The 20037-nt window shown below is 49.4% G+C and overlaps 3 protein-coding genes across 7 annotated transcripts; 2 read left to right on the top strand and 1 right to left on the bottom strand.

Moving 5' to 3' along the window:
* Positions 1–438: 438 nt before the first annotated feature.
* churc1 (churchill domain containing 1) lies at positions 439–6266 on the top strand. 3 transcript variants are annotated; one of them, XM_068341818.1, is made up of 5 exons: positions 439–575; positions 842–977; positions 1364–1434; positions 1523–1623; positions 6142–6266. In XM_068341818.1, the coding sequence occupies exons 1-4, from the start codon at positions 537–539 to the stop codon at positions 1613–1615; spliced, it is 339 nt and encodes a 112-aa protein (XP_068197919.1). In that variant the 5' UTR covers positions 439–536; the 3' UTR covers positions 1616–1623; positions 6142–6266. The 3 variants fall into 3 exon arrangements, with proteins under 3 accessions (XP_068197919.1, XP_068197920.1, XP_068197918.1); XM_068341819.1 differs by lacking the exon at positions 6142–6266 and adding an exon at positions 2223–2399; XM_068341817.1 differs by lacking the exon at positions 6142–6266 and having other exon boundaries at positions 1523–1989.
* ttbk2b (tau tubulin kinase 2b) lies at positions 2547–10411 on the bottom strand. 3 transcript variants are annotated; one of them, XM_068341815.1, is made up of 16 exons: positions 10282–10411; positions 7998–8969; positions 7542–7664; positions 7281–7428; positions 7127–7200; positions 6892–7032; positions 6671–6775; positions 6393–6458; positions 6120–6212; positions 5908–6033; positions 5673–5830; positions 5391–5580; positions 5035–5249; positions 4503–4956; positions 3748–4415; positions 2547–3681 (listed from the first exon to the last, which is right to left on the bottom strand). In XM_068341815.1, the coding sequence occupies exons 3-16, from the start codon at positions 7608–7610 to the stop codon at positions 3354–3356; spliced, it is 2835 nt and encodes a 944-aa protein (XP_068197916.1). In that variant the 5' UTR covers positions 7611–7664; positions 7998–8969; positions 10282–10411; the 3' UTR covers positions 2547–3353. The 3 variants fall into 3 exon arrangements, with proteins under 3 accessions (XP_068197916.1, XP_068197915.1, XP_068197917.1); XM_068341814.1 differs by having other exon boundaries at positions 8080–8969; XM_068341816.1 differs by having other exon boundaries at positions 8176–8969.
* Positions 10084–19312, top strand: mideasa (mitotic deacetylase associated SANT domain protein a). The gene is made up of 13 exons (XM_068341813.1): positions 10084–10658; positions 11113–12798; positions 14388–14603; positions 15629–15968; positions 16068–16134; positions 16211–16353; positions 16467–16570; positions 16649–16724; positions 16804–16892; positions 17200–17343; positions 17424–17540; positions 17664–17833; positions 18298–19312. Exons 1-13 carry the CDS (start codon positions 10569–10571, stop codon positions 18566–18568), a joined length of 3513 nt encoding a protein of 1170 aa, XP_068197914.1. The 5' UTR covers positions 10084–10568; the 3' UTR covers positions 18569–19312.
* The last annotated feature ends 725 nt before the right edge of the window (positions 19313–20037 follow it).

The following is a 20037-nucleotide window of genomic DNA, read 5'->3' as shown; positions in this document are numbered from 1 at the left end:
ACCTGGATTAAAATTAATTAAGGGTTCATCAAACAAAAAAGGTTTAAAAACTTTTAATATCTTTATCATTTATAAATTATTTGAATACACATAATGTAATGTTTTTGCATATCACCTCCTAGCAATTGTTATATGTTTGTTTACGATTATTCATTTTGAAATAAAGTTAGCTGAAAAAAAAATTATTAAATTCTGGTAACTATGTTGCCTTGTAGTTTTTCTTTACTGCCACAACCAATTTATTTAAAGAAACTGGATATATTTTATTTCATCATGGTAGCTGAAGGTTTATGCCTGTATTTAAAAATTTACATAATGAAAATAGTGTAAAGTGGTGTAAAAATACATGAAATATTTTTATATAAACTGCATATCTGGAGAGAAATCTGATTATACTTCCTGATTGGCAGACAGGCAACTCCGAAGCCACGCCCACCGCCCAGTTGCTCCAACAAACCGGAAGAGGCGTTGTAGCTAAATAACAATTAGCTTCTCGTTAGCTTGTGTCAAATATTTCTAAAGGTTTTCAGGCTAAAATGTGTAACGGGTGTGTGCTAAAAGAATACCCGGACCGGGTGAGTCGAAGCGACCGTAAAACATCGCTAGCCACGGTTGCTAAAGCTAATTTAGTAACTTTAAAGCTAGCTAGTTAGCCGCTAACAACCGTGAGTAACGTTATCTGGAATCCGAATCGGGAGATCCGGATTCTAGAAAAAGGGGAAATTCTTGTTATTCACAGTAAAGATAATAAAACACATTAAATGACGATGCTTTGGAATAAATCACAATTATTAAAGTAAGGAAAGTAATTGATGTAATGTCCCTGTGATTTCTTGCCCAGGGTAACACCTGTCTGGAGAGTGGTTCCTACCTGATGAACTACCTGGGCTGCACCAAATGCCACCAGAGGGACTTTGTGCTGATCAGCAATAAAACCACAGAGGATGATGATGGGGAGGAGATAGTCACATATGACCGTTAGTCTCTCCTCTTGTTCTCCCAGTAGGGCAGACAACCATCTGTTTTCAGGTGCCAGCAAACCAGCTTTTCATTGTGGTGGAGAAGATCCTCCATCCTACAGTTAATGTCCCTTTGAGGGTGTTTTTCCAGGTGTGGACTAGACACCTCAGCTCAATGCTTGAAGCATTTAAAAACCACAGTAATGTGTTGCAAAAGTCCCAGGGTAGATCATGTTGTGTGAAAATAATAAGCTGTGTTTTTGCTTTTGATTAAATGGAGCAAAATGTGTTCATAAGTCAGCAGATATTGGCCATTTGTGGGAATAATCCTAACCTTTTAAAAGACTCGACCACAGGACATTTAAAATGTGCGTAATCAAAGCTAACTCCAGCTGTCCTTCCAGATGTTTGTAAAAATTGCGACCACGTCATCGCCAGGCACGAATACACATTCTCAGTTGTTGATGAATATCAGGTAAGATGCGTTCACCGGTTGATGGAATCGTCTCTGTCCGGTCTTGGAAGTGTGTGTGTGTGTGTTAAATGTGTGTTGTGTTGTGCAGGAGTACACTATGTTCTGTATGCTGTGTGGGAAAGCAGAGGACTCCATCAGCGTGCTACCGGACGACCCCCGACAGTCTGCACCGCTCTTCTAGACCTGCAGGTCTTGATCCAGTTTTTTATTTTGAACGTCACCGCTGTGGTTCTGCTGCTGGCCTCATCATTCCAGCACGTTGTTACGATGCATTCTGCAAATTATGCACATTTGCGGTTGTTTTAAACATTTTATGGTCCAGTCTGTTTGAATGAGCTGATGCTGTTAGCAGTTGTCCAAAACATACATTTTTATTACTCTCCATTAGAACATAAAATATGTATTAACTGAAATGAATTATAAACATTTTTACATAAATTTTCTAATCGACTCCATTTTTAAAGCGGATGTCGGTGTTTTGTCTGCTAATGTACGACTTCATGTCAGGTTGTAGAAGTTGCTTCACTTGTTTGGAGAATGAAATTTTAATTTTGATTTGAGTTTCCTCTTTTAAATCCTGAAACTTACATTTAGACTTTCACATCCATTTTACGTCACTTATCCATACCTTGTCTCAAAATAAGATTAGAGTTAAATTTTTTCTCCTGCTCTTGGAGACAGCAGCTGAAAAAACAAAAACAAAAAGTGCTCAGAATGAAAGGAAACTTTAGTTGAGACTCAAGAGAAAAGCTTTAAGAGAATGTTGTTTATAATTGTTGTGGTTTCAGTTTCCTGTGTTGGACTCAAGACTCTTCACCCACATGTGTGTATCTGCCGAGTTCGACCCTCACACACACACTTCCTCATTTACAAAAAAGATGTTTCAAAACAGAATAAAAACCAGATCTTATCTCCATTTGAAAGCATTTCAGACATCTTCATGTCTACAGATTGTGTCGCAGCTTTTGGTTCGGATTGAGTGTTTCAAAACCTGGGATTAACTTTTTTCTGTGGACAGCTTAAAAAAAAAAAGACAAAAACAAATCTCAAAATCAAGATATCACCATGTGTGAATGAGGACATTTAAATCAAGGAAATGTTTGAAAACACTGTAGAATTGAATTTTCTAATTTTAATATATATTTAAAATGACATGAGAATAAGATGCAACAACAATGAGACAAAGTTAAATCAGTCTTCTTGTACCGGATGAAATAAATACATGGTCGTCGGTTTATATCGTAGACGTATTTTGATCTGATAGCAGTTCGATAAAAATACATAAATGTATTAAAAAAAAACAAACATCTGGGATGAGACTCATGCCCCTTTTACAATATTTTGCGTTACGAGTGCACTTGGATTAGCGTTGTAAAAACGCCGGCGGCGTTTGACGAACGTCTTCTAGCGAAGGGAAAAAAGCACACGACTACACGGCGATGCTGAGCGAGCGACGCGTCGTCGCTCGTGACGTTTGCTCTACATTTTACAGGAGTGAGGTTCGATATGGGTGGGGCGGGGGGCTGCATGCCCCCCCCCCCCGGCTCTGTACATGAATGCTGATATACTTGCATGTGTGGCTACTAGTAGTGTGAATAAAAGCTTTCTATTAGTGTTTACCGTTGTTTTAACGGCGCGTATCTACAGTTAGCATCGTTTTTTTCTTTTTACATCCCTCAAGTATTTAACCTTCATGTTTTTGGTCTCACGTTAAGGGGGGGGGGGACAGGAGGTAAAGAGTTGGTCGTCCTTTTTTTCTCGAATGCAAGTTTTTTCTTTTTAAACACATCCAACGAATGAATAAATAAATAAATAAATACAATTTATCGTACATTTTACATTACGTACATTCCGTCGAGTAAACGCTGTATTTACACATGCTGTTCCGCCATCGCCCCCCACCCCCCGTCGGACGAGAGCTATGGATTCCCTTTGGCGTCGTGGATCAGACCCCTCCCTCTGGTGGAGCCGTGGCCCCACAGGGCCGGCCCCCCGAGGTGAGCGTGCCGTGCGGTTGCTGGGGAGCAGGCGAAGAAGCCGGACGGGGAGCGGCTGCGTCCTTGCGGCGCCCCGCCCTCGCGGGAGGGGGAGGAGCTCTGCGAGCGATGCAAGGTGGAAGAGGAGCTGCGGGGGCGCGGCGCCGGTGGGCTGAGGAGCGTCCCGTTGTGGTCCTGCATCAGCTGAGTCAGGCTGGACAGGAAGTCGGCGTCGCTGGTGCTGCTGGCGCGCACCCGGAAGCGCCGCCGCCTGGGGGGGGGGCACATCGTTAGAGGAAATAAACGAACGTGAATTATTTTACAGACCTTCACGTACCGGTAGTTCATGGTCAGGAGGTTTGGGTTCCCAGTGGGGGGGCGGGGCTGCAGCCTGCCCTTCAGCTGTTCGGGGAGGCAGGTGGCGCTCACGGGGCGGGGGATCTTACTTTTACTCCCTGATGAGGACGACAGCGACAGGGGGTCTTCTCCCACGCCGTCGGACCTGGACCCCCGCTCCGACGAGAGGCGGTCCCTCAGCAGGGCGCCGGGCAGGTTGTCGCACGACAGCGACGGGGAGGGCGAGTGGGTGGGCGACCCGGGGGCCGGGCTGCTCCAGCGGTGGCGTCTCTCCGGGTTGATGTCCCGGCTCGGGGAGTCCAGGGGGGCGCCGGAGGAGTCGCGGACGGGAATCCGACTCGATCTCGGGGACAAGGGGGAGTCTCTTTGCCGGAGCGGGGCCGGGGGGGGCGAGGAGGAGACGGTGACCGCCGTGTCGGCCTGAGGCTGCTGGTTGGGCTCGGAGGAGCGGTCGGGGAGACCAGAGTCGCTCTCGGGGTCCCGGTCACTGCTCAGGTGAGCAGCGGGGCCTTTGGCGGGAGCCGACTCTGCGCGCCCCCCGTCCTGCTCCGCTCCAACCGGGGGTTTGTTGGATTTAACGCACGGCGCCTCCAGCGGTATGGCGTCGCTCCTCTCCTGGACGGGGGAATGTGGCGCCCCGCCGACGGACTGGGAAGAACAGGAGAGATGATCAGAGGACGATTTAATCACGTCTGAGTGAATAAAAAGTGACTTGGTTCCAAACCCCCCCCACACCTGCTCCATCTGGGCCCTCCCCATCTGTCCCAGCATTCCCGGCAGCCTCTTGTGTCCCAACAGCCAGGCGCCGGGCATGGACATCTGCGACAGGACCGGACTCGTTGGCGGAGCCGCCGTGCTTTGGCCATCCTGCTGCTCGGGGGGCGGGGTCAGGGTCTCGGTAGGTGGCGGTGGGGGCGTGTCCTCACGCGCCGCGTCGCCCGGGGGCTTACCGGCCCCGGAGCCGCTGCCCTGCTCCAGCTCCAGCATCACCCACTCCTGGGAGTCGCCCTCCTGCAGCACCGGGCTGAGGTTGACGGCCACGAATCCGCTGCTGGCGGCGCCCTCCTCGGGGTCGGGGGTCGCCGTGCCGGAGAGACCCTCGTTGCAGGAGGGCGTCTGCTCGCCGTGCCCCCTCTCCGGGATGCTTTTCTCCCCAACTTGAGAAAGAAGCGGCCGCTTTTTGCCCAAACTGAAACGACATATTTTTACGTCACGTTTGCGCGCGTTGGCGGACGTTTTGTGTCATGTGACCTGAATCCAGACTCACTAGGCCTCCAGGAAACGCTCGATGGTGGGTTTGGGCTCCGGCGCCAGCCTCTTCTCAAACGCCAAGCTCTGACTGTGTCTGATCCTCCGCAGCAGCGGAGCCGCCCTCTCCAGGAACATGGTTTCCGACCGCACCCGTCGGGGAGAGCTCTGCACGGAGCCGGTGTTGGGGCTCTGGTTCCCCTGGTTCTGACTGTGTTCGTCCTCGCTCACCACCTGGGAGGGAAACAGGGAGGACACGGTGAAGCAGGCGAGATCCCGACGTGTGTCCTACTGAGGAATCAGGAGGAGACGGGGGGTGTGGGTTCTACTTCAGCCCGGGTAGGATAGACGCAGTAACATCGGTACCGCACTGACCTTCCTGATCATGGGCTGGACAGGCTTCTGGTTGCGGTTGCGGTCCATCTCTTCCCACACGTCCCCACCCTGGGTGGTGGGCGTGGGGATTGGGGGACAGTTGTCGGCGTCGCTGAGACGCTCCCCTTGCAGGACGTCCTCCGTGTTCTCCCGCTGCAGCTCGCCCGGCAGCACCGACGCGTTGGCCATGCTGCGGAGGAGAAAGGAAGGTCAGCCCGCGGCTCGAGTTAAAAAAAAAAGCTTCAGATTTGTGTGAGAATAATGACAAGTGAGGATAAACACCCCAGGTACGCCGGCGTGAGGCGGGTGAACTGCTGAGCGGTGGTCGCCGCGGCGGCGATGGTCAGCATTTCCTCCGGGTCGCATTTCTCCCAGTCGTAGGGATCGTTCTCCAGCACGCTGTGGCTCTTCATGGCGCTGTCGAAAACCGACGTCAGCAGCTGTCACGCAGAAAGCACAGGCCTCAGGGGGGCAGCCCGGGGGCGGGTAAACAGCACCGCGTGCAAAATACACCAACCTGATAGTCAGGCTTAGTGAAGTAATCCAGAGTCAAGATGTGATCCAGGAAGGTGCTGAACTCAGAGGGGAGGTGCTTGAGCATGAGGCGGTGGTCGTACGTCTCCTTCAGGTTTCCTACTTGTTCCTGGGAGCAGATTGGGGGGGGGGGGTTTGAGTCTATACACTCAACAGAAATAATCACCCCATGCCAGCTGACGCAGAGGCTCCTACTTTGTCCTTAATTTTCCTCCAGGGCAGCTGACCGACTGTGAACTCCACCAGCATGTAGAAGAGCGACCACAAGTCGTCATGACGACCCATTTCCTGCAGATGCAGAGGAACATGTGACGGTGCAATAAAATCTGAATGCAACACCGTGCTGTTGTCTCCTCCGTATCTTTTTAGTGGCGATGATGTCATTTTTTAAATGCAACACCAAACACGAGATGGTTCCTGATCTACGCTTCATCCTAGATGCAAAAAAAAAAAAAAAAAGAGACTCACCTTGTTCTTGTGGGCATTGATTGACGCGTATCGCACCGTTCCTCTGAATCCAGCCACCGGACGAGGCTGGAAGAGAATAAATGAATGATGGAGAGATGAGAAAGCTGAAGAAACATCATCATCATCACACATGATCTCAGTTTTGTGATGACATTTGAATTCACAGCCCTAATTGTCACTCTAATTATGCTAACAGCTAAATGCTAGACTTAAAATCTGTTTTTAAGAGGATCTTTGATTTAAAAATAATAATCCAAGTATCATCACAGATTACTGACCGGTCGGACTTCCTGGCTGGAGTTGGTGAACTGTCGAGCCAAGCCGAAATCGAGCATGTAGCAGCATCTGCAGGTACTGGCTAGTCTTCCCATGGCAAAGTTAGACTGCAATGTGTCACAACACAGAATTAAAAACGGCAAATCGATTGTACCGTATCTCCAGTTTATTCAACACATATGAAAAAAAAGCACATGAATAATAAAGGGTCAGGCTGACTTACGGGTTTAATGTCGCGGTGCAGGAAGCCTACAGAGTGGATGCTTTCAATGGCTTCTAAAATCTGCTTGCCGAGTCTCAGCGTCGTGGAGACGGAGAAGGTGCCGCGCGTCATGGTTCTGCGCAAGTCTGCCAGATTCCTCCCCTGGAGACAAGACGAGTGTGTTGAACGTCACATTCATGACGCAGCGCCCAAATAAACAAAACGCTCGACTCTCATCGATGGGAGTAAATCCTACCTGGAGCTCCATCACCACGTAGTTGAAACGATCGTTTCGACCGCATCCCACGAAGCGACACACGTGATCTTTCCCTGTCAAGCAAATAAAGAAACCTATAAGCGTGAGACGACGAATCAGCGTTCTTTATCAGAACTATTCCATCGGTGCTCACCCTGCAGCTTCTTCAGCACGGCCACCTCCATCTTCAGCACCTGTTTGGGTTGCTGGGCAGATTCCACCTTTAAGGCCACGGTGGCTTGGCTCAGCTGATCCAAAACCTCGTAGATCTCCCCGAAGCCTCCTCCGCCGATCTTCCTCAACTGAAAGGATGAGAGTTTTCAAAAAACTGCAAGCGCAATCACATCGATGACATGTGTGTGTGTGTGTGTGTGTGTGTGTGTGTGTGTGTGTGTGTGTGTGATCTCTCTCTCACCACTTTCCATCTGTCTCTCACCACGTCTGCCACTGACAGGATGTCCGTGTGCTCTCCAGCCCCACTCATCCTGAGGGCTCTCAGCTCCAGCCTGCACCTGGCATCAGTGACGCAAACCCCTCACTGCATGATGAAATAATAAATAAATAAATAAATAAATAAATAAATCCATTTACCTCCTAGATTTAAAAAAAAAAATCACTGTGTGATGCAGGTGAACAGACAAGCTGAATGCTGCTAGCATCCCATTGAGCCTGCATCACAACGTTTAACTGAATGACTACAAAGGCTAGCTACGCCTTCAATTAGCCGTGGTGTTAAAGCTAGCAGTTTGCATCGCGGTTTGTTTGATAAATGCTTTAAACGCAGTGTGAACCAGCCCCGTTTTATCCCCCGCCATCCGCTGGTTTGAACAGATTAGCCCGCCTACCCCCCCCCCCGGAGAAGCTAACCCACCTCAGCGGTCAATGCGGCGGCAGCGGCGCTCACGCTAGCAATGCTAGCTAGGATGTTTAGCTAACGTAACCGGCGGCGGTACCTGGCTCCGTTGCGGGATTGCGGTGTGAAAGCCGAACGGTTTCCACGCTCCACGGCGTATTCTCACCGAGCCGGGTCATTCCGAGAAGCTAATTACCTTAAAAAGGGGTGATAGTGGCGGAGCATGGCGGAGGCTGGCTAGTGTTTACTGGCTACGCTAGCTAATGGCTAGGAAACGATGCCCAGCGGCTGCCTCCGAAGCAGATGTGGTGACGTCACGGGGATAGTCTCTCCTGATTGGTCCTCAGGCTCCTGCATCCCTCAGACGGAGCCGAGCGACGAAACGCGCAACCGGAGCGGAGAGGGTGACGCAAAAAATCAAAATGCGTCGACCGTAGCGGACGAGTGAAGGAGCTCTGCGTCATTACTGGAACAGATGAGCCGCATTAAGGGGGAGGCAGGGGCGCTGCGAGGCACAGGCTCCCCAGAGGCACAGGATCCCCTCACTCAGCTGACAACTTTCTTCCTGAAATCCTGCTGTGTGCATGAAAAATGATGCAAAATATAAAAAACGAACTACCCTTGTTTGCCTATTATAACTGCCCCTGGGTTGCTCCTGCACCAGTGGATTTTTCCAGCTGCACAGACTTGACCCCGGTTGACCTTTCTGATGCAACGCCCCCCCCCATTCAGCAGCCAGGAATAGCAGGCAGAATGTAAATGTTAAAGAAATAGTCTGGGGTGAGTGAGGGGTTTAATGGATGACCTCTTGTCTGCTCACACACACATTCCGGAGAAATGACTCTGTGACGTTCCAGGTTTTTCCTCCCCGCTGCTGTAAACCGGCTGCATGCCGTCCCACCGTCCACTGGAGGCTGCTGTCCGGTGAGGAATGACGTGACGGAACGGGAAACACCCAATCCATCAGCCACGTCCTGAGGTTTTGAAATTCTGTGCAATCCCCAAAAGACCAGAGTCAGAATTAGGAATGACAGGAAGCTGAAACATGAACAAATGAAGGCCATAAAAGAATTATATCTAATATGCATATATGTATTTTAATTATTCTTTGTATAATCATAATTAAAACATCAATATTTCTAGTCTTTGCCCTTGAATTTGACAGTTTTTAGGCCAAAGAGGACGTCCCTCTGCACACTGTTATTGTTGAGAACACTAACAATCAGAAAATTGCTGCCAGGCTGCGTAAAGTCAGATTCCTGGAACGGGAACCGTAACAGGAGATTATCAATTGTTGTATTGCTGCTCTCAGGGCATACAGCACACCCACCCCGGTGGTGTCACCATGGTGGCGTTGCGTTACCCAGATCTATCTCTTGCCGAATGATGTCATACCACCTACTTTCACGACACCGGATACCCATTCCTCGAATCTGGAGTCTTTATTATCGAAGACTCCATATTAAACGTTAACAACAGAAATATTATTTTTCTTCCATATACGATTTATAGCCTTTTATTGATGAATTCCACTGTAACGACTCTATAATGACTATTTAACATGTATTTATCTATTTGGTTTGCGCTATTATTTATTGTATTACAATAAATATAAATTTAATCAAATTTCATCATTTTCTGTGGCCAGCTTTCTATTTTTTGTGTACAATTAAATAATCTTAAATAACATTGAGTGACAAAATTATCTCCAAATCCAGAACATAAAGGGTTTTCATGATAATTTGACATTAATCAAAATTGAATTAATTAATTGAATTAATAAATTCATAATGGAGCAAACAAAGTCTTAAAACTGCTCTTAAATGAATGAAATATTTAATAAAAATTTAAATTAACAGTTATTGAAAAGTCTTTTTGAATAATCCGGGGTGGAGTCACCGCCTGGATTTCGGTATTTATTAAATCCTGACTTCACTTCTGGTTTTAATTAATCACAACACGCTGTTTCCGTGTGCTGATTTTTTTTTTTTTTTTTTTAACCCCGCCCGTCCGGAGACACCCCCGTGTTGTAAAACAAACGCACACGGATGCAGTAATGGGAGTGGCCCGACATTCGGATTGGATAACAGGATGTGAGTTGCGCTGTTTTTGGGGTGAGGCGGTGCGTTCCAGGGAGCACAACTTTCTGCGTGTTTGCGCAGTTTCGCAGCGTTTCACCCGCACTGGATTTACTTTCATCTTGAGTTTCTCTTTTTTATTTTATTTTTATTTTATTTTATTGCGGCTCTTTATTAAAATCTCCGCAAAAAAACAACAACAAAACAAACAGTAAAAATCTGACCTGCTCGGGCGCGTTTCTCGCATGTCCAACGTGCGTTTCGCTCGATGCGGGGGAGAGAGAGAAAGTTGTGGGCATGTTTTCCTGAAGCGCAACTGTTTGGTTTTTTTTGCGGATCTGCTGTGCATCATAGTGACTAAAGCGTTAATAACACGCCTGGATCCGGACTTTGGATTATGTTTCCGTTTGGATTGTAAACTCTGCCTGTTCGCCATATTGTGCGCAACGAAACTCGGAAGCTGGGGGGGGGGAGAGAAGTTGTTTCGGAGTCATGACGCGCGTTGCGCTCGATGCCTTCATGGAGCCGCACAGAGTCGACTTTGATCGGGGCCAAAGTGACTCCACGGAGCGGGCTTTGGGGGGCCCTGCACACCGATAAGGTAACACCTCCACCCGCCTCGAGAAGCACGACGCGTCCGGATCAGCTGCTCGTCCGATCGGCCGCGCTCGGATCTTTTTTTACGCGCTTCCTTATTGCAGGTTTTTTTTTTTTTCTCTTCTCTTTTTGTTTCGGTCGTAACTCCACATCAGCGCCTCTGATTGCACCAGTTCTCTTCGTTTCCTGTATTTCTTGTTAAACCAAAATGAAGGCGCCTCCTTTTAGTTTGCAAAACTTCTCCACATTTACAGCCGTGACTGTTTGTTTTTTTCAGGCCCCTGGGAGTCAAGATCTAAAAACAGGCTCTTACATGAACATACCCTGATTTATTTATTATAATTATTTACGACTATATTTGCTTTTCTCGGCCTCTATTTCCTCTTTGCGGAGGGAAAGCTTTTGCAGGCTTGTCTGGAGAGAAAAAAGAAAGTCTAACTCCTCCTTTCTCCCTCCAGGTTCCCCTGCACCATAAAAAGAAGAATGGACGGGCAGATTTTGCTCTGGAAGAAGGGTTGACTTCTCCTCGCTGTGGATTTATATTTTCCTACCAGAATTACCTCTGTGCACACACACTCAAACAGAGAGCCCCCCCCCCCCCCCCCAGTGAGAACACACTACAGAATATTATGAGTCTTCCTCCTCAAGTGAACGCAGACAAGAGTGGGAAGCATCGGCAAGCTATGAAGGAGCCGGTGCAGCAGCATTCAGGGGAGGGTTATTACGGAATGGGGCCCCCGGAGTCGGGTCACATCGACTCCGCCGGCGGCTCCGGGGTTTACAACCCGGAGAAAGGGCCCCAGAATCTAACGCACTTCCAGCAGGCGGCCCCGGTGAAGTGGATGCACCAGGAATCCCTGCAGCCCTCCGGTTGGTCCCAGGAGACCCCCGTGACCGCCTGGGGCCAGAACTTTGGCCCCTATATAAGTGGGGTGAACGTCAGGGGTCAGGGGATGCCGTTCCACAAAGGCGTCCACGAAGGCGTCTCTCTGCCGCTGGGGGGGGAGAACCAGCTGTCGGCGCCGGTGGAGGCCTACAGGGATGCTAACCAGGCTCCGGCTCAGGGGCGGGGGCTGGAGTGGGAGCAGCACGCCGCCGCCGCCATGCATCAAGCCCAGCTTCAAGCCTACCAGCACGCCCATAAAGGGGTGGAGCTCCAGGGGCAGCCCCCCCATGTGCCGACGTCTCACGCCCTGCAGGGGCCCATGCTGCAGTCCTTCCAGACCGGCTACAGGCCCAACAAGCACCCGCCCTCGGGGTATTACTCCGTTTACCCGGGCAACAAGGCCGTTCCCGGCCTGGTGTACGGAGAGCAACCCAAAACGCAGCAGCAACTGTTGCACCAGATGCAGCAGCAACAAATGCATCATCATCACCAGCAGCAACAGCAACAACAGCAGCAACAGTTGCATCAGCAACACCAGATGAAGCTGCAGCAGCAGCAGCAGCAACATTTGCAGCAACAGCAGCAGCAACAACAGATGCAACAGCATCAGATGCAGCAGCAACATCTGCAGCAGATGCAGCAGCAATATCACCAGCAACAGCTGCAGGAGCGGCAACAGCAACTCCAGCACATGCAACTGCAACAAAACGTGCCCCAGCAAGAGGCAACGCAACTTCAGGTGCAACCGAAGCCGCAGCAGACGCAGAACTTTGCGAGCTACGCGCCGCCGGAGGCGTGCACGTCGGACGCCGGGGGGAAAAAGTCGGCGGAGCTGCAGCAGCAGGAGGCGGACGACCCGGGGTCGCTGAGGAAGACGTGTCCCGAAAAGATGGGCGGGAATCCCGGGGAGACGTCAGACATGTCGCCGTCCGCCGCCGCCCCTCCAAGGCGCTCGCGTCGGCTTTCCAGAGACGGGCAGTCGCCTCTTCTGGGTCCCGCCTCCACGAACATCTGGGGTCAGGGGTCGAAAGAGGCGACATCAGCGGTGGTGGTGGTGGCAGCGGCGGCGGCGCCATCTCAGAACGGGATGGCGAGCATCCAGGTGGGCAGAGGAGGAGGAGGAGGAGGAGGGGAAGGCCAGGCGGCGACCGGAGGCGTGATCCAGATCACCAGCCGGAGGAGGAGGGCGTCCAAGGAGATCAACCTGGAGACGCTGGCGCAGCAGGCGTCCAAGATGGAGCCGGCCAAGATGACGAAGGTGGAGAATAAAAGCGTTTGAGTGTTCGCCTCGGGCTTAGATTGGGTTGGGAAGATCGGCCAGATACAGCTACCAAAAAAAAAAGTCTTCTTCAGTATTCTCTGCAGTATGAGGCGGATCATTCAGGCAGCAAAGGGGATTAACCTTGATGACCTTGACCTTGAAGGTCAAATTTCAACTTTTGTACATTTTTTTTTTGCACGTATCTCAAGACAAAAAAAAGACGAAACACAAGGCGTTATATTCAGGGAGGCAAGCGGATGAAAATTAGATCACAACCTTGACCTTGAGAGACTAGGTCAAGGTCAAATTTTCAGTTTTACACCTTTTTAGGTACACATCTCAAAAACCTGATGAGACATAATCACAAAACGAAAAGCAATATTTTCAGGAAGACAGAGGCACAAACGTGTAGGTCAGGGTAACATTTTGAACTCAGGGGTGTCGCGGGATGTTGCAGTCTCTGCCTTTCTTGTTTTTTGTTTGACAGTCAGCAGCAGCTGCCCAAAGAGGAAGAACTTTGTTTCTACGCAGAACTTCTCTGCGGGTTTTTTTTGTTTTGTTTTTTTCCCCGCAAAACTTGGTTTCTTAGGACTCGACTGAATCGTCCTGGTGTCGAAATGCCCGTGGACCAACATGAAACGCTTTTGGATTTGCTTATCGCCCCAACGAAGCTGATATCCTTGCGTTTGTGATTCAAGGCTTTTCTTTCTTTTTCTTTTTTTTTTTTTTTTAGTGTTTGCCTTCTCTCGAGGCGCGCCCAAAGCGACTGGATTATGTGTCTTTAAGCAGCTACGCTAAACAGAAACAAGCCCAAGTCAGATGATTCCTTTTTCTCTTAGCTGGGGGGATGTTTGACAACCTAACCCCCCCCCCCAAACGGTGTTTATCAGGGGGATTTTGTGCAGAGCTTGCATGTCGTTTTGTACGGTTGGAGCGGCTGCATGTCTGCACACCTCCACATTCCTCAGACGCGTTCCCAGTCATTCAGCGGAGCTAGGGAGGGGTCAAGCTGTCAACCTGCTACACTCCCATAATAACACACACACACACACACACACACACACACACACACACACACACACACACACACACACACACAGAACAAGTTTGATAGCGCTGCTCGCATCCGCTGCTCCGTTCTGGCTTTAAATCTCATTTAAACTTCATTTATTTTATTTTTTTATTTCTCTGCTGTTAAACATATAAATAAATAAATAAAAAAACAGATTCAAGTTTCACTGCAGTTGGATTTTTATCATTTCGGCTATAAATACCGAGGAGCTGCGTGCACTCCTACGGAAATGTGTGGGACTAGAAGGACTGGTTTCATGTGTTTGAAAACGTGAGCCGAGACACTCCTGCAGGTTCTGAGGGTTTTTTTTTAAATTTTTAATCTGCTTTTGATTTAATTTATTCGACTCGGCGACATCAGAAGCGATTAACGGGTGAAGATTTTCAAATCATATCAGCCGCTTGACAGAAATGGTGACTTCCTGTTTCTTCCTGCGTCATAAATGTCAGGATCTGCATCCATTCTGTCCTCATCTGTTTGTCTTTGTGACCCCCCCCTACCCCCACCCCAAAAGGAGGACGGCGCCACCGGCAGACCGCCCACCCTGGTGCCCCTGGTCATCCCCGTGTCGGTGCCGGTGCACCGGGCTCAGGCGGATCCTCAGGGCGGATGGGTTCAGGGGCGACCCGGCGCCGGCGAGCGGCCCCCCGTCCAGCCTGAGTGCAAAGCCTCCGTCATCGTGGCCCGCCGGCGCTCCCTCAGGAACAACATGACGGACGCTTTGGGACAGGTCAGTTTCCTGCAGAGATTTGGTGATTATTACTGAAATGGCATCGACTGGTTCTGATTGGTTCCCTGTGAGCGTCGGGGTTTTTTTTACCGGACGAAATGCAAATAAAATCGCTGATGGAAGGAAATCATGAAAATTAAGCAACCAGGAAATGATTTGCAGCTCAAACCAGAATAAAAAAAAAGCTCATTAGAAACATTCATGAAGACAAATCATCTGTGACTTTGTCCACACGTATTAAACTGGTTAACATTTAACTCACCTCTGGTTGAATAATTTTACTCGGAATGCGCCGATCCGTGCTAGCTAAAAACCACGAAATGGAACATTTTAATCACGAATAAATAAATAATACATCTGGATTGGCTTCAAAAGTTTTTTTTTAGATGCACACAAATATATAATGACAAGAAACAGAATAGGAGTTGTATAGTCTGAAAGAGTTCAGATTTCCGATTTTACGAGGCGCACTTGAACGCACCATAGCGTGCTGAGATAATTAAACTGCTTTCAGACACAAAAACAAAACCAACAACCTTAAGCCACATGTGTGAAAGTCGCGGCCCAAATGTGGCCCTCCACAGCATTTCATGTGGCCCACCAGAGAATGAAAGGTGTGTCTAAAAATGAATAGGTCAAAAATGAATTTGACCAAAACTACATTTCCCACAATGCAATAATTCATCCCATTTTAACTCTGACAAAAACTTTTTGAACAAAGTTAATGTCCTAACTTGTGTCTGATGTTATTTGTCTTTATTGATTGATAGTTTGATCCTTGATTGATGGAGTTCTGTGGGTTTAATAACCTGACAAATTAAAAGGATTCATGTTGGAACAGAGAAATGTTTGTAACTCGAATAATGTTTGTAACTTGAGTAAGTAATTCAGAGTTATTTAACATTAAGTTACAGTTATATTTAGTTACATTTATTAGTTACATCTGGTCGTTATGCTGATGTGGCCCCTTGGTGAAAACGAGTTTGACCCCCCCTGTCTTAAACGTTCCCGTTCTCCCCCCTCAGGACGGGGAAACCGATCCGGGTCTGGACGAGGACGGAAAATCCAAATTCAAACGTCGGCCGCGGCCGGAGCCGCTGATCATCCCCCCCCACAAACCCTCCACCTTCATCCCGCCGTCGCTCTACTCCAGCATCAGCTCCTACCAGAGCAACCTGCGCTCGCCCGTCCGCCTCCCCGACAACCCCGCCTCCCTGCCGCCGTACACGCCCCCGCCCATCCTGTCGCCCGTCCGCGAGGGATCGGGGCTCTACTTCTCCACCTTCCTCACCAACATCGCCAGCAACCAGATCCTGCCTCCCCAGGTCACGCCCAAATCGGCGCAGCGCAGCCTGTTGCGCTCCAGTGAGTCCGACTCGCCGATGCCATCGTTTATCCGACCCCCGCCCACCACCACCACCAACTAAGAAATCTCTGACGCGTTTTTACTGTGTCTGTTTACAGCGAGTTCAGAAATCACGCCTCCGGTTCTGCCCCCCATCACCGACCCCACTCCAGTTAGCCTGGAACCGTAAGTTTCGCCGCCCCCTACTGGCCACGCCGGGTATCTACGAACGCCGATCGATTGGCGTTCCGCTCTCTTCCAGACGCATCAACATCGGCCAGAGGTACCAGGCGGATATTCCGGATTTACAGGATCCGCTTTCCTCCCAGTCGGACCAGCACAAAGCCGACCTGGTGTGGCTCCCGGCGGGCGACGCCCACGCCAAACCCTCCGACGACGAGAGGAGTTTGTATCCGCTTCTACTTTTTCTCGACGGAAGTTGTTTTTTTTTTAATCGTCCGTCTCTTCCTCATTCGCTGACTCCCATCCTTCTTTTTGTGTTTGTTTTTTTTCCTCAGTGGAGACTCTGATGAGCATGGCGTGCTCCAGCGTGCTCAGCGGCGGCGGCACCAACCAGGAAGTGGCGCTTCACTGCTTCCACGAATGTGGAGGCGACTTCCTGGTGAGAACTGTGGAATCGTCACGCGTTTTGCAGGATGTTCCCGAAACATCGCTGCAATTTTTTTGGTTTCGTTCTCAGGAAACGCTGCGGCGTCTGATCCTCCAGGACCCCGTGTTCCCCAAAGGTCACCACCTGGCAGGTTATCACTACTCAGGTGAGTCCCTCCGGCGTTCTCCTCCCCCATCCTCCCTCCTTTAAACGTCTCCTTCAACCAAAGCTCCACCCGCCATCAGGTTCCGACTGCTGGACCGCAGACGAGAAGCGCTACTTCAACAAGGGGATCTCCGCCTACAGGAAGGACTTCTTCATGGTGCAGAAACTGGTACGATTGTCGATAAAGTTATTCAAAATGTGGGGGGGTTGTCAGTATTTCATTACGTTTTTCAACGGGTAGAGCTGGGCGGAGCTTGTCAGTGGAAAGTCAGGCTTCTAATGGTGGAATTTGTCGCCATGACGACTGATCCGGTTAGGGAACAGAGGAAGAACGAGAACACACGCGTGTCGCTCTGAGCAAAGCATCCTGGGATCCGTCGAGAACGGAAGCAAAAACGGCGTTAAACGTGCACCGGCAGCCAATGGGTTAACTGTTGTTGTTTATTTGTTTGTTTGTTTGTTGTTTACCTTTAAAGGTGCGTTCCAAGACGGTTTCTCAGTGCGTGGAGTTTTACTACACCTACAAGAAGCAGGTGAAGATCGGCCGCAACGGCATCCTGACCTTTGGGCCGCCGCATTCGCCGTCGGAGAAGCTGTCGGAGGCGGTGGTGGACGTGAAGGTGGGGGATCCGGATCTGGATCTGGATCAGGATCAGGATCCAGATCCAGGATCCTGATTCGTCCCTGATGTGGTTTCCAGAGTTCGCAGCAGTCGAAGCCGAGCGACGGCGCCGAGGCGACGGAGGCGTCGTATGATCCGATCCAGGTCAGCAGCCAGCAGGCGCGGGTCGCCCAGTCGCTCCAGGCGCACGACTACGTGAGTGTGTTCGCAAACGCCACGTGAGCCACGCCTAAAAACAGGCGGGGCCACGCCCACGGCTTCCTGATAGACGCCGCTCCATCGCTTTAGCGTTTCCCTCCTTCTGCCCCCCCCCCCCAGGCGGGGTCTGTGGTGATGATCAGAGAGTCGGACACGGCGAAGGCGGAGGCTCTGCTGATGGCGCCGGCGGCCCCCCGGCACCGGGCTGAGCCCGCGGCGAAGAAGAGCAAAGTGGCGGCGAAGCCCCCCCAGGATCCGGACGCGGTTTTTCCCTGCAAGAAATGTGGAAGGTAGGAGGAAGAGGAGGAGGAGGAAGAGTTGGAATCGCTTGCACGGCTGATGCATGCTGGGAAACCCGTCGGGAGCCTGGGGCGTGTGCCGCCGGGCCGGTTTGTCGAGCCTCCGGTCCAAAGACGATGTCATCGTCTTATCATTTGGATCTGTCGCCGTGGTAACCAGGCACACCTAATCCCCTCTGCAGGAGGATTATCAGCCGTTTTCAGATTAAACTGTTTGATCTTTGATTATCGTCCTGCTGATGGGATTAAAATTTACACAGCGTTTTCTGCCGTTTTGGTGTTTTTGAGTGGGTTTTTTTTGACGTTTTATCTTCATTAAATTCTGCGTATTTATCTTAAAACGTTCATGCGTGAGTCAATATTTGCAGCTTTCGGCAGGTCGGCCCGTAATCCCTCGTCCTCGCAGGAGTTTGTGGGCGTTTCCTGTCTTGTGTAACGCCGCGTCTCCATCTTAGGGTGTTCTACAAGGTGAAGAGTCGCAGCGCTCACATGAAGAGTCACGCCGAGCAGGAGAAGAAGGCGGCGGCGCTCCGGCAGAAAGAACAGGAGCAGGCGGCGGCTGAAGCGCGGGCCAGGAGGGCGGCCGAAGCGGCAGCGGCGGCGGCGGCGGCGGCAGCTCAACGCGGAGGAAACGGGAACGGAATGACGGAACAAACGGAAGCTAGCAGTCAGGAAGACTCTTCCGAGGCGGAGGTTGAGGATGACGATGATGAAGACTGGCACTGACACACACACACACACACACACACACACACACACACACACACACACGGATGAACAGGTGGAGCAACGAGCAAACAGGGAGGAGCCGGACGTCCAAACGTTAAAGGGAACGGTGGAAACGGATACTAGGTCAAAGTGACGTCTTCCCGTCGAGGTTCGTGCTCCGTCATTGGCTGATCGTTACCCAATCAGCCGTGATGTCACACTCCACGCTTTCACGCATCTGTCTTTTTAAAGTTTCAGGTTTATTTTTGTTGTAAATGCACTTATACTACATGCTTCTGCTTTTTTTTTTTTTTTTTTTTGTTTGTGGCTGATATTGGCCTTTTTATGTCCTTTTTATTTAATTGAATATACGTCAAAAATGTTCTACATTTTTATGGCGAAAAAGTTTCGCCATAAAAACTTCAGATCAAATGAATCTTCACTTTATAGCAGCTGTGCTTTTTAAAGACGTGGGAAGAGCTTGTATTTAAAATCTATTTCTAAAGTAAATACTGTGCAGAGTTTTTTTTTTTTTTTGCAGATTTCCATCAGACTTTAACGGTTGGTATTCAGTTGTTTTTACAATTTAAGGGACCTTCAAAAATGAACGTGTACAAAAAAGTATATATAAAGATTGCCATATATTTATGATACTGCGTTTTTGAATGATTTTGGTAATATAAAAACTAATCATGTCCGTTGCAATATAACTTGTGAATTGAAATTTTTATTAAAAAATAAAATAAAATCTGCTGTTCTGAAAAGTGATATTTTATTTAATGTGTAGTTACACCAGCAGAGGGCGACAGAGGGCCAGAAAAGCAGCAGGGAATTTTGAGACACTTTTTTTTTTTTTGTCTATTTAGATCAAGATTGAAGGTTTTTTTATTTACACAAACATGTCCATAAATATTAAAATATTAAAACCTTATTTCACAGGAAACAACCTGTTCTTGTCACCTCAAGGAAAAATCCCCAAAATAAATATTAATCCGGTAAATTATCAGATTCTGGATGACATTTGGGCCTAAAGGCCTGCAGACACGGGGGTGTGGTGGAAATACGGTATTGATCAGCGGTGACATGAACTGAAGGAGTGTGCTCAGTGAAGTGAAGACGAACCCGTCGACCTCAGGAGATGCAGATCCTCCCACCACGAGGTCATGAAGAACAAACTCATCCTGTCTCTCTCTGCACCGACGGATTGACAGCGTTCAGTGACCCCCACCCCCAATGGCTCCTGCAGATTAGACTCCTCCTCCCGAGTCTTCTTCTGTGGATAAAGTGGGAAACCATCAGTGCATCATGCAGCATCGTCATTCTCCTATTTATTCATGTACATGTACAAACGGTTGTGTTAGAACCTCCCTGAGCGAAGGTCCATGAAGATCCACGGGTCTCCTCCAGCAGAGCTCTGCATCTGATCCATTAAAAAGGATTTATGTTTGAGCCACTTGGTGTGAGACTTCAATCATATCCTGGACGTG

This window comes from Antennarius striatus, chromosome 19 (genome assembly GCF_040054535.1).
Source record: "Antennarius striatus isolate MH-2024 chromosome 19, ASM4005453v1, whole genome shotgun sequence".
NCBI lineage: Eukaryota > Metazoa > Chordata > Actinopteri > Lophiiformes > Antennariidae > Antennarius > Antennarius striatus.
This window is presented reverse-complemented; position numbering and strand designations above follow the sequence as displayed.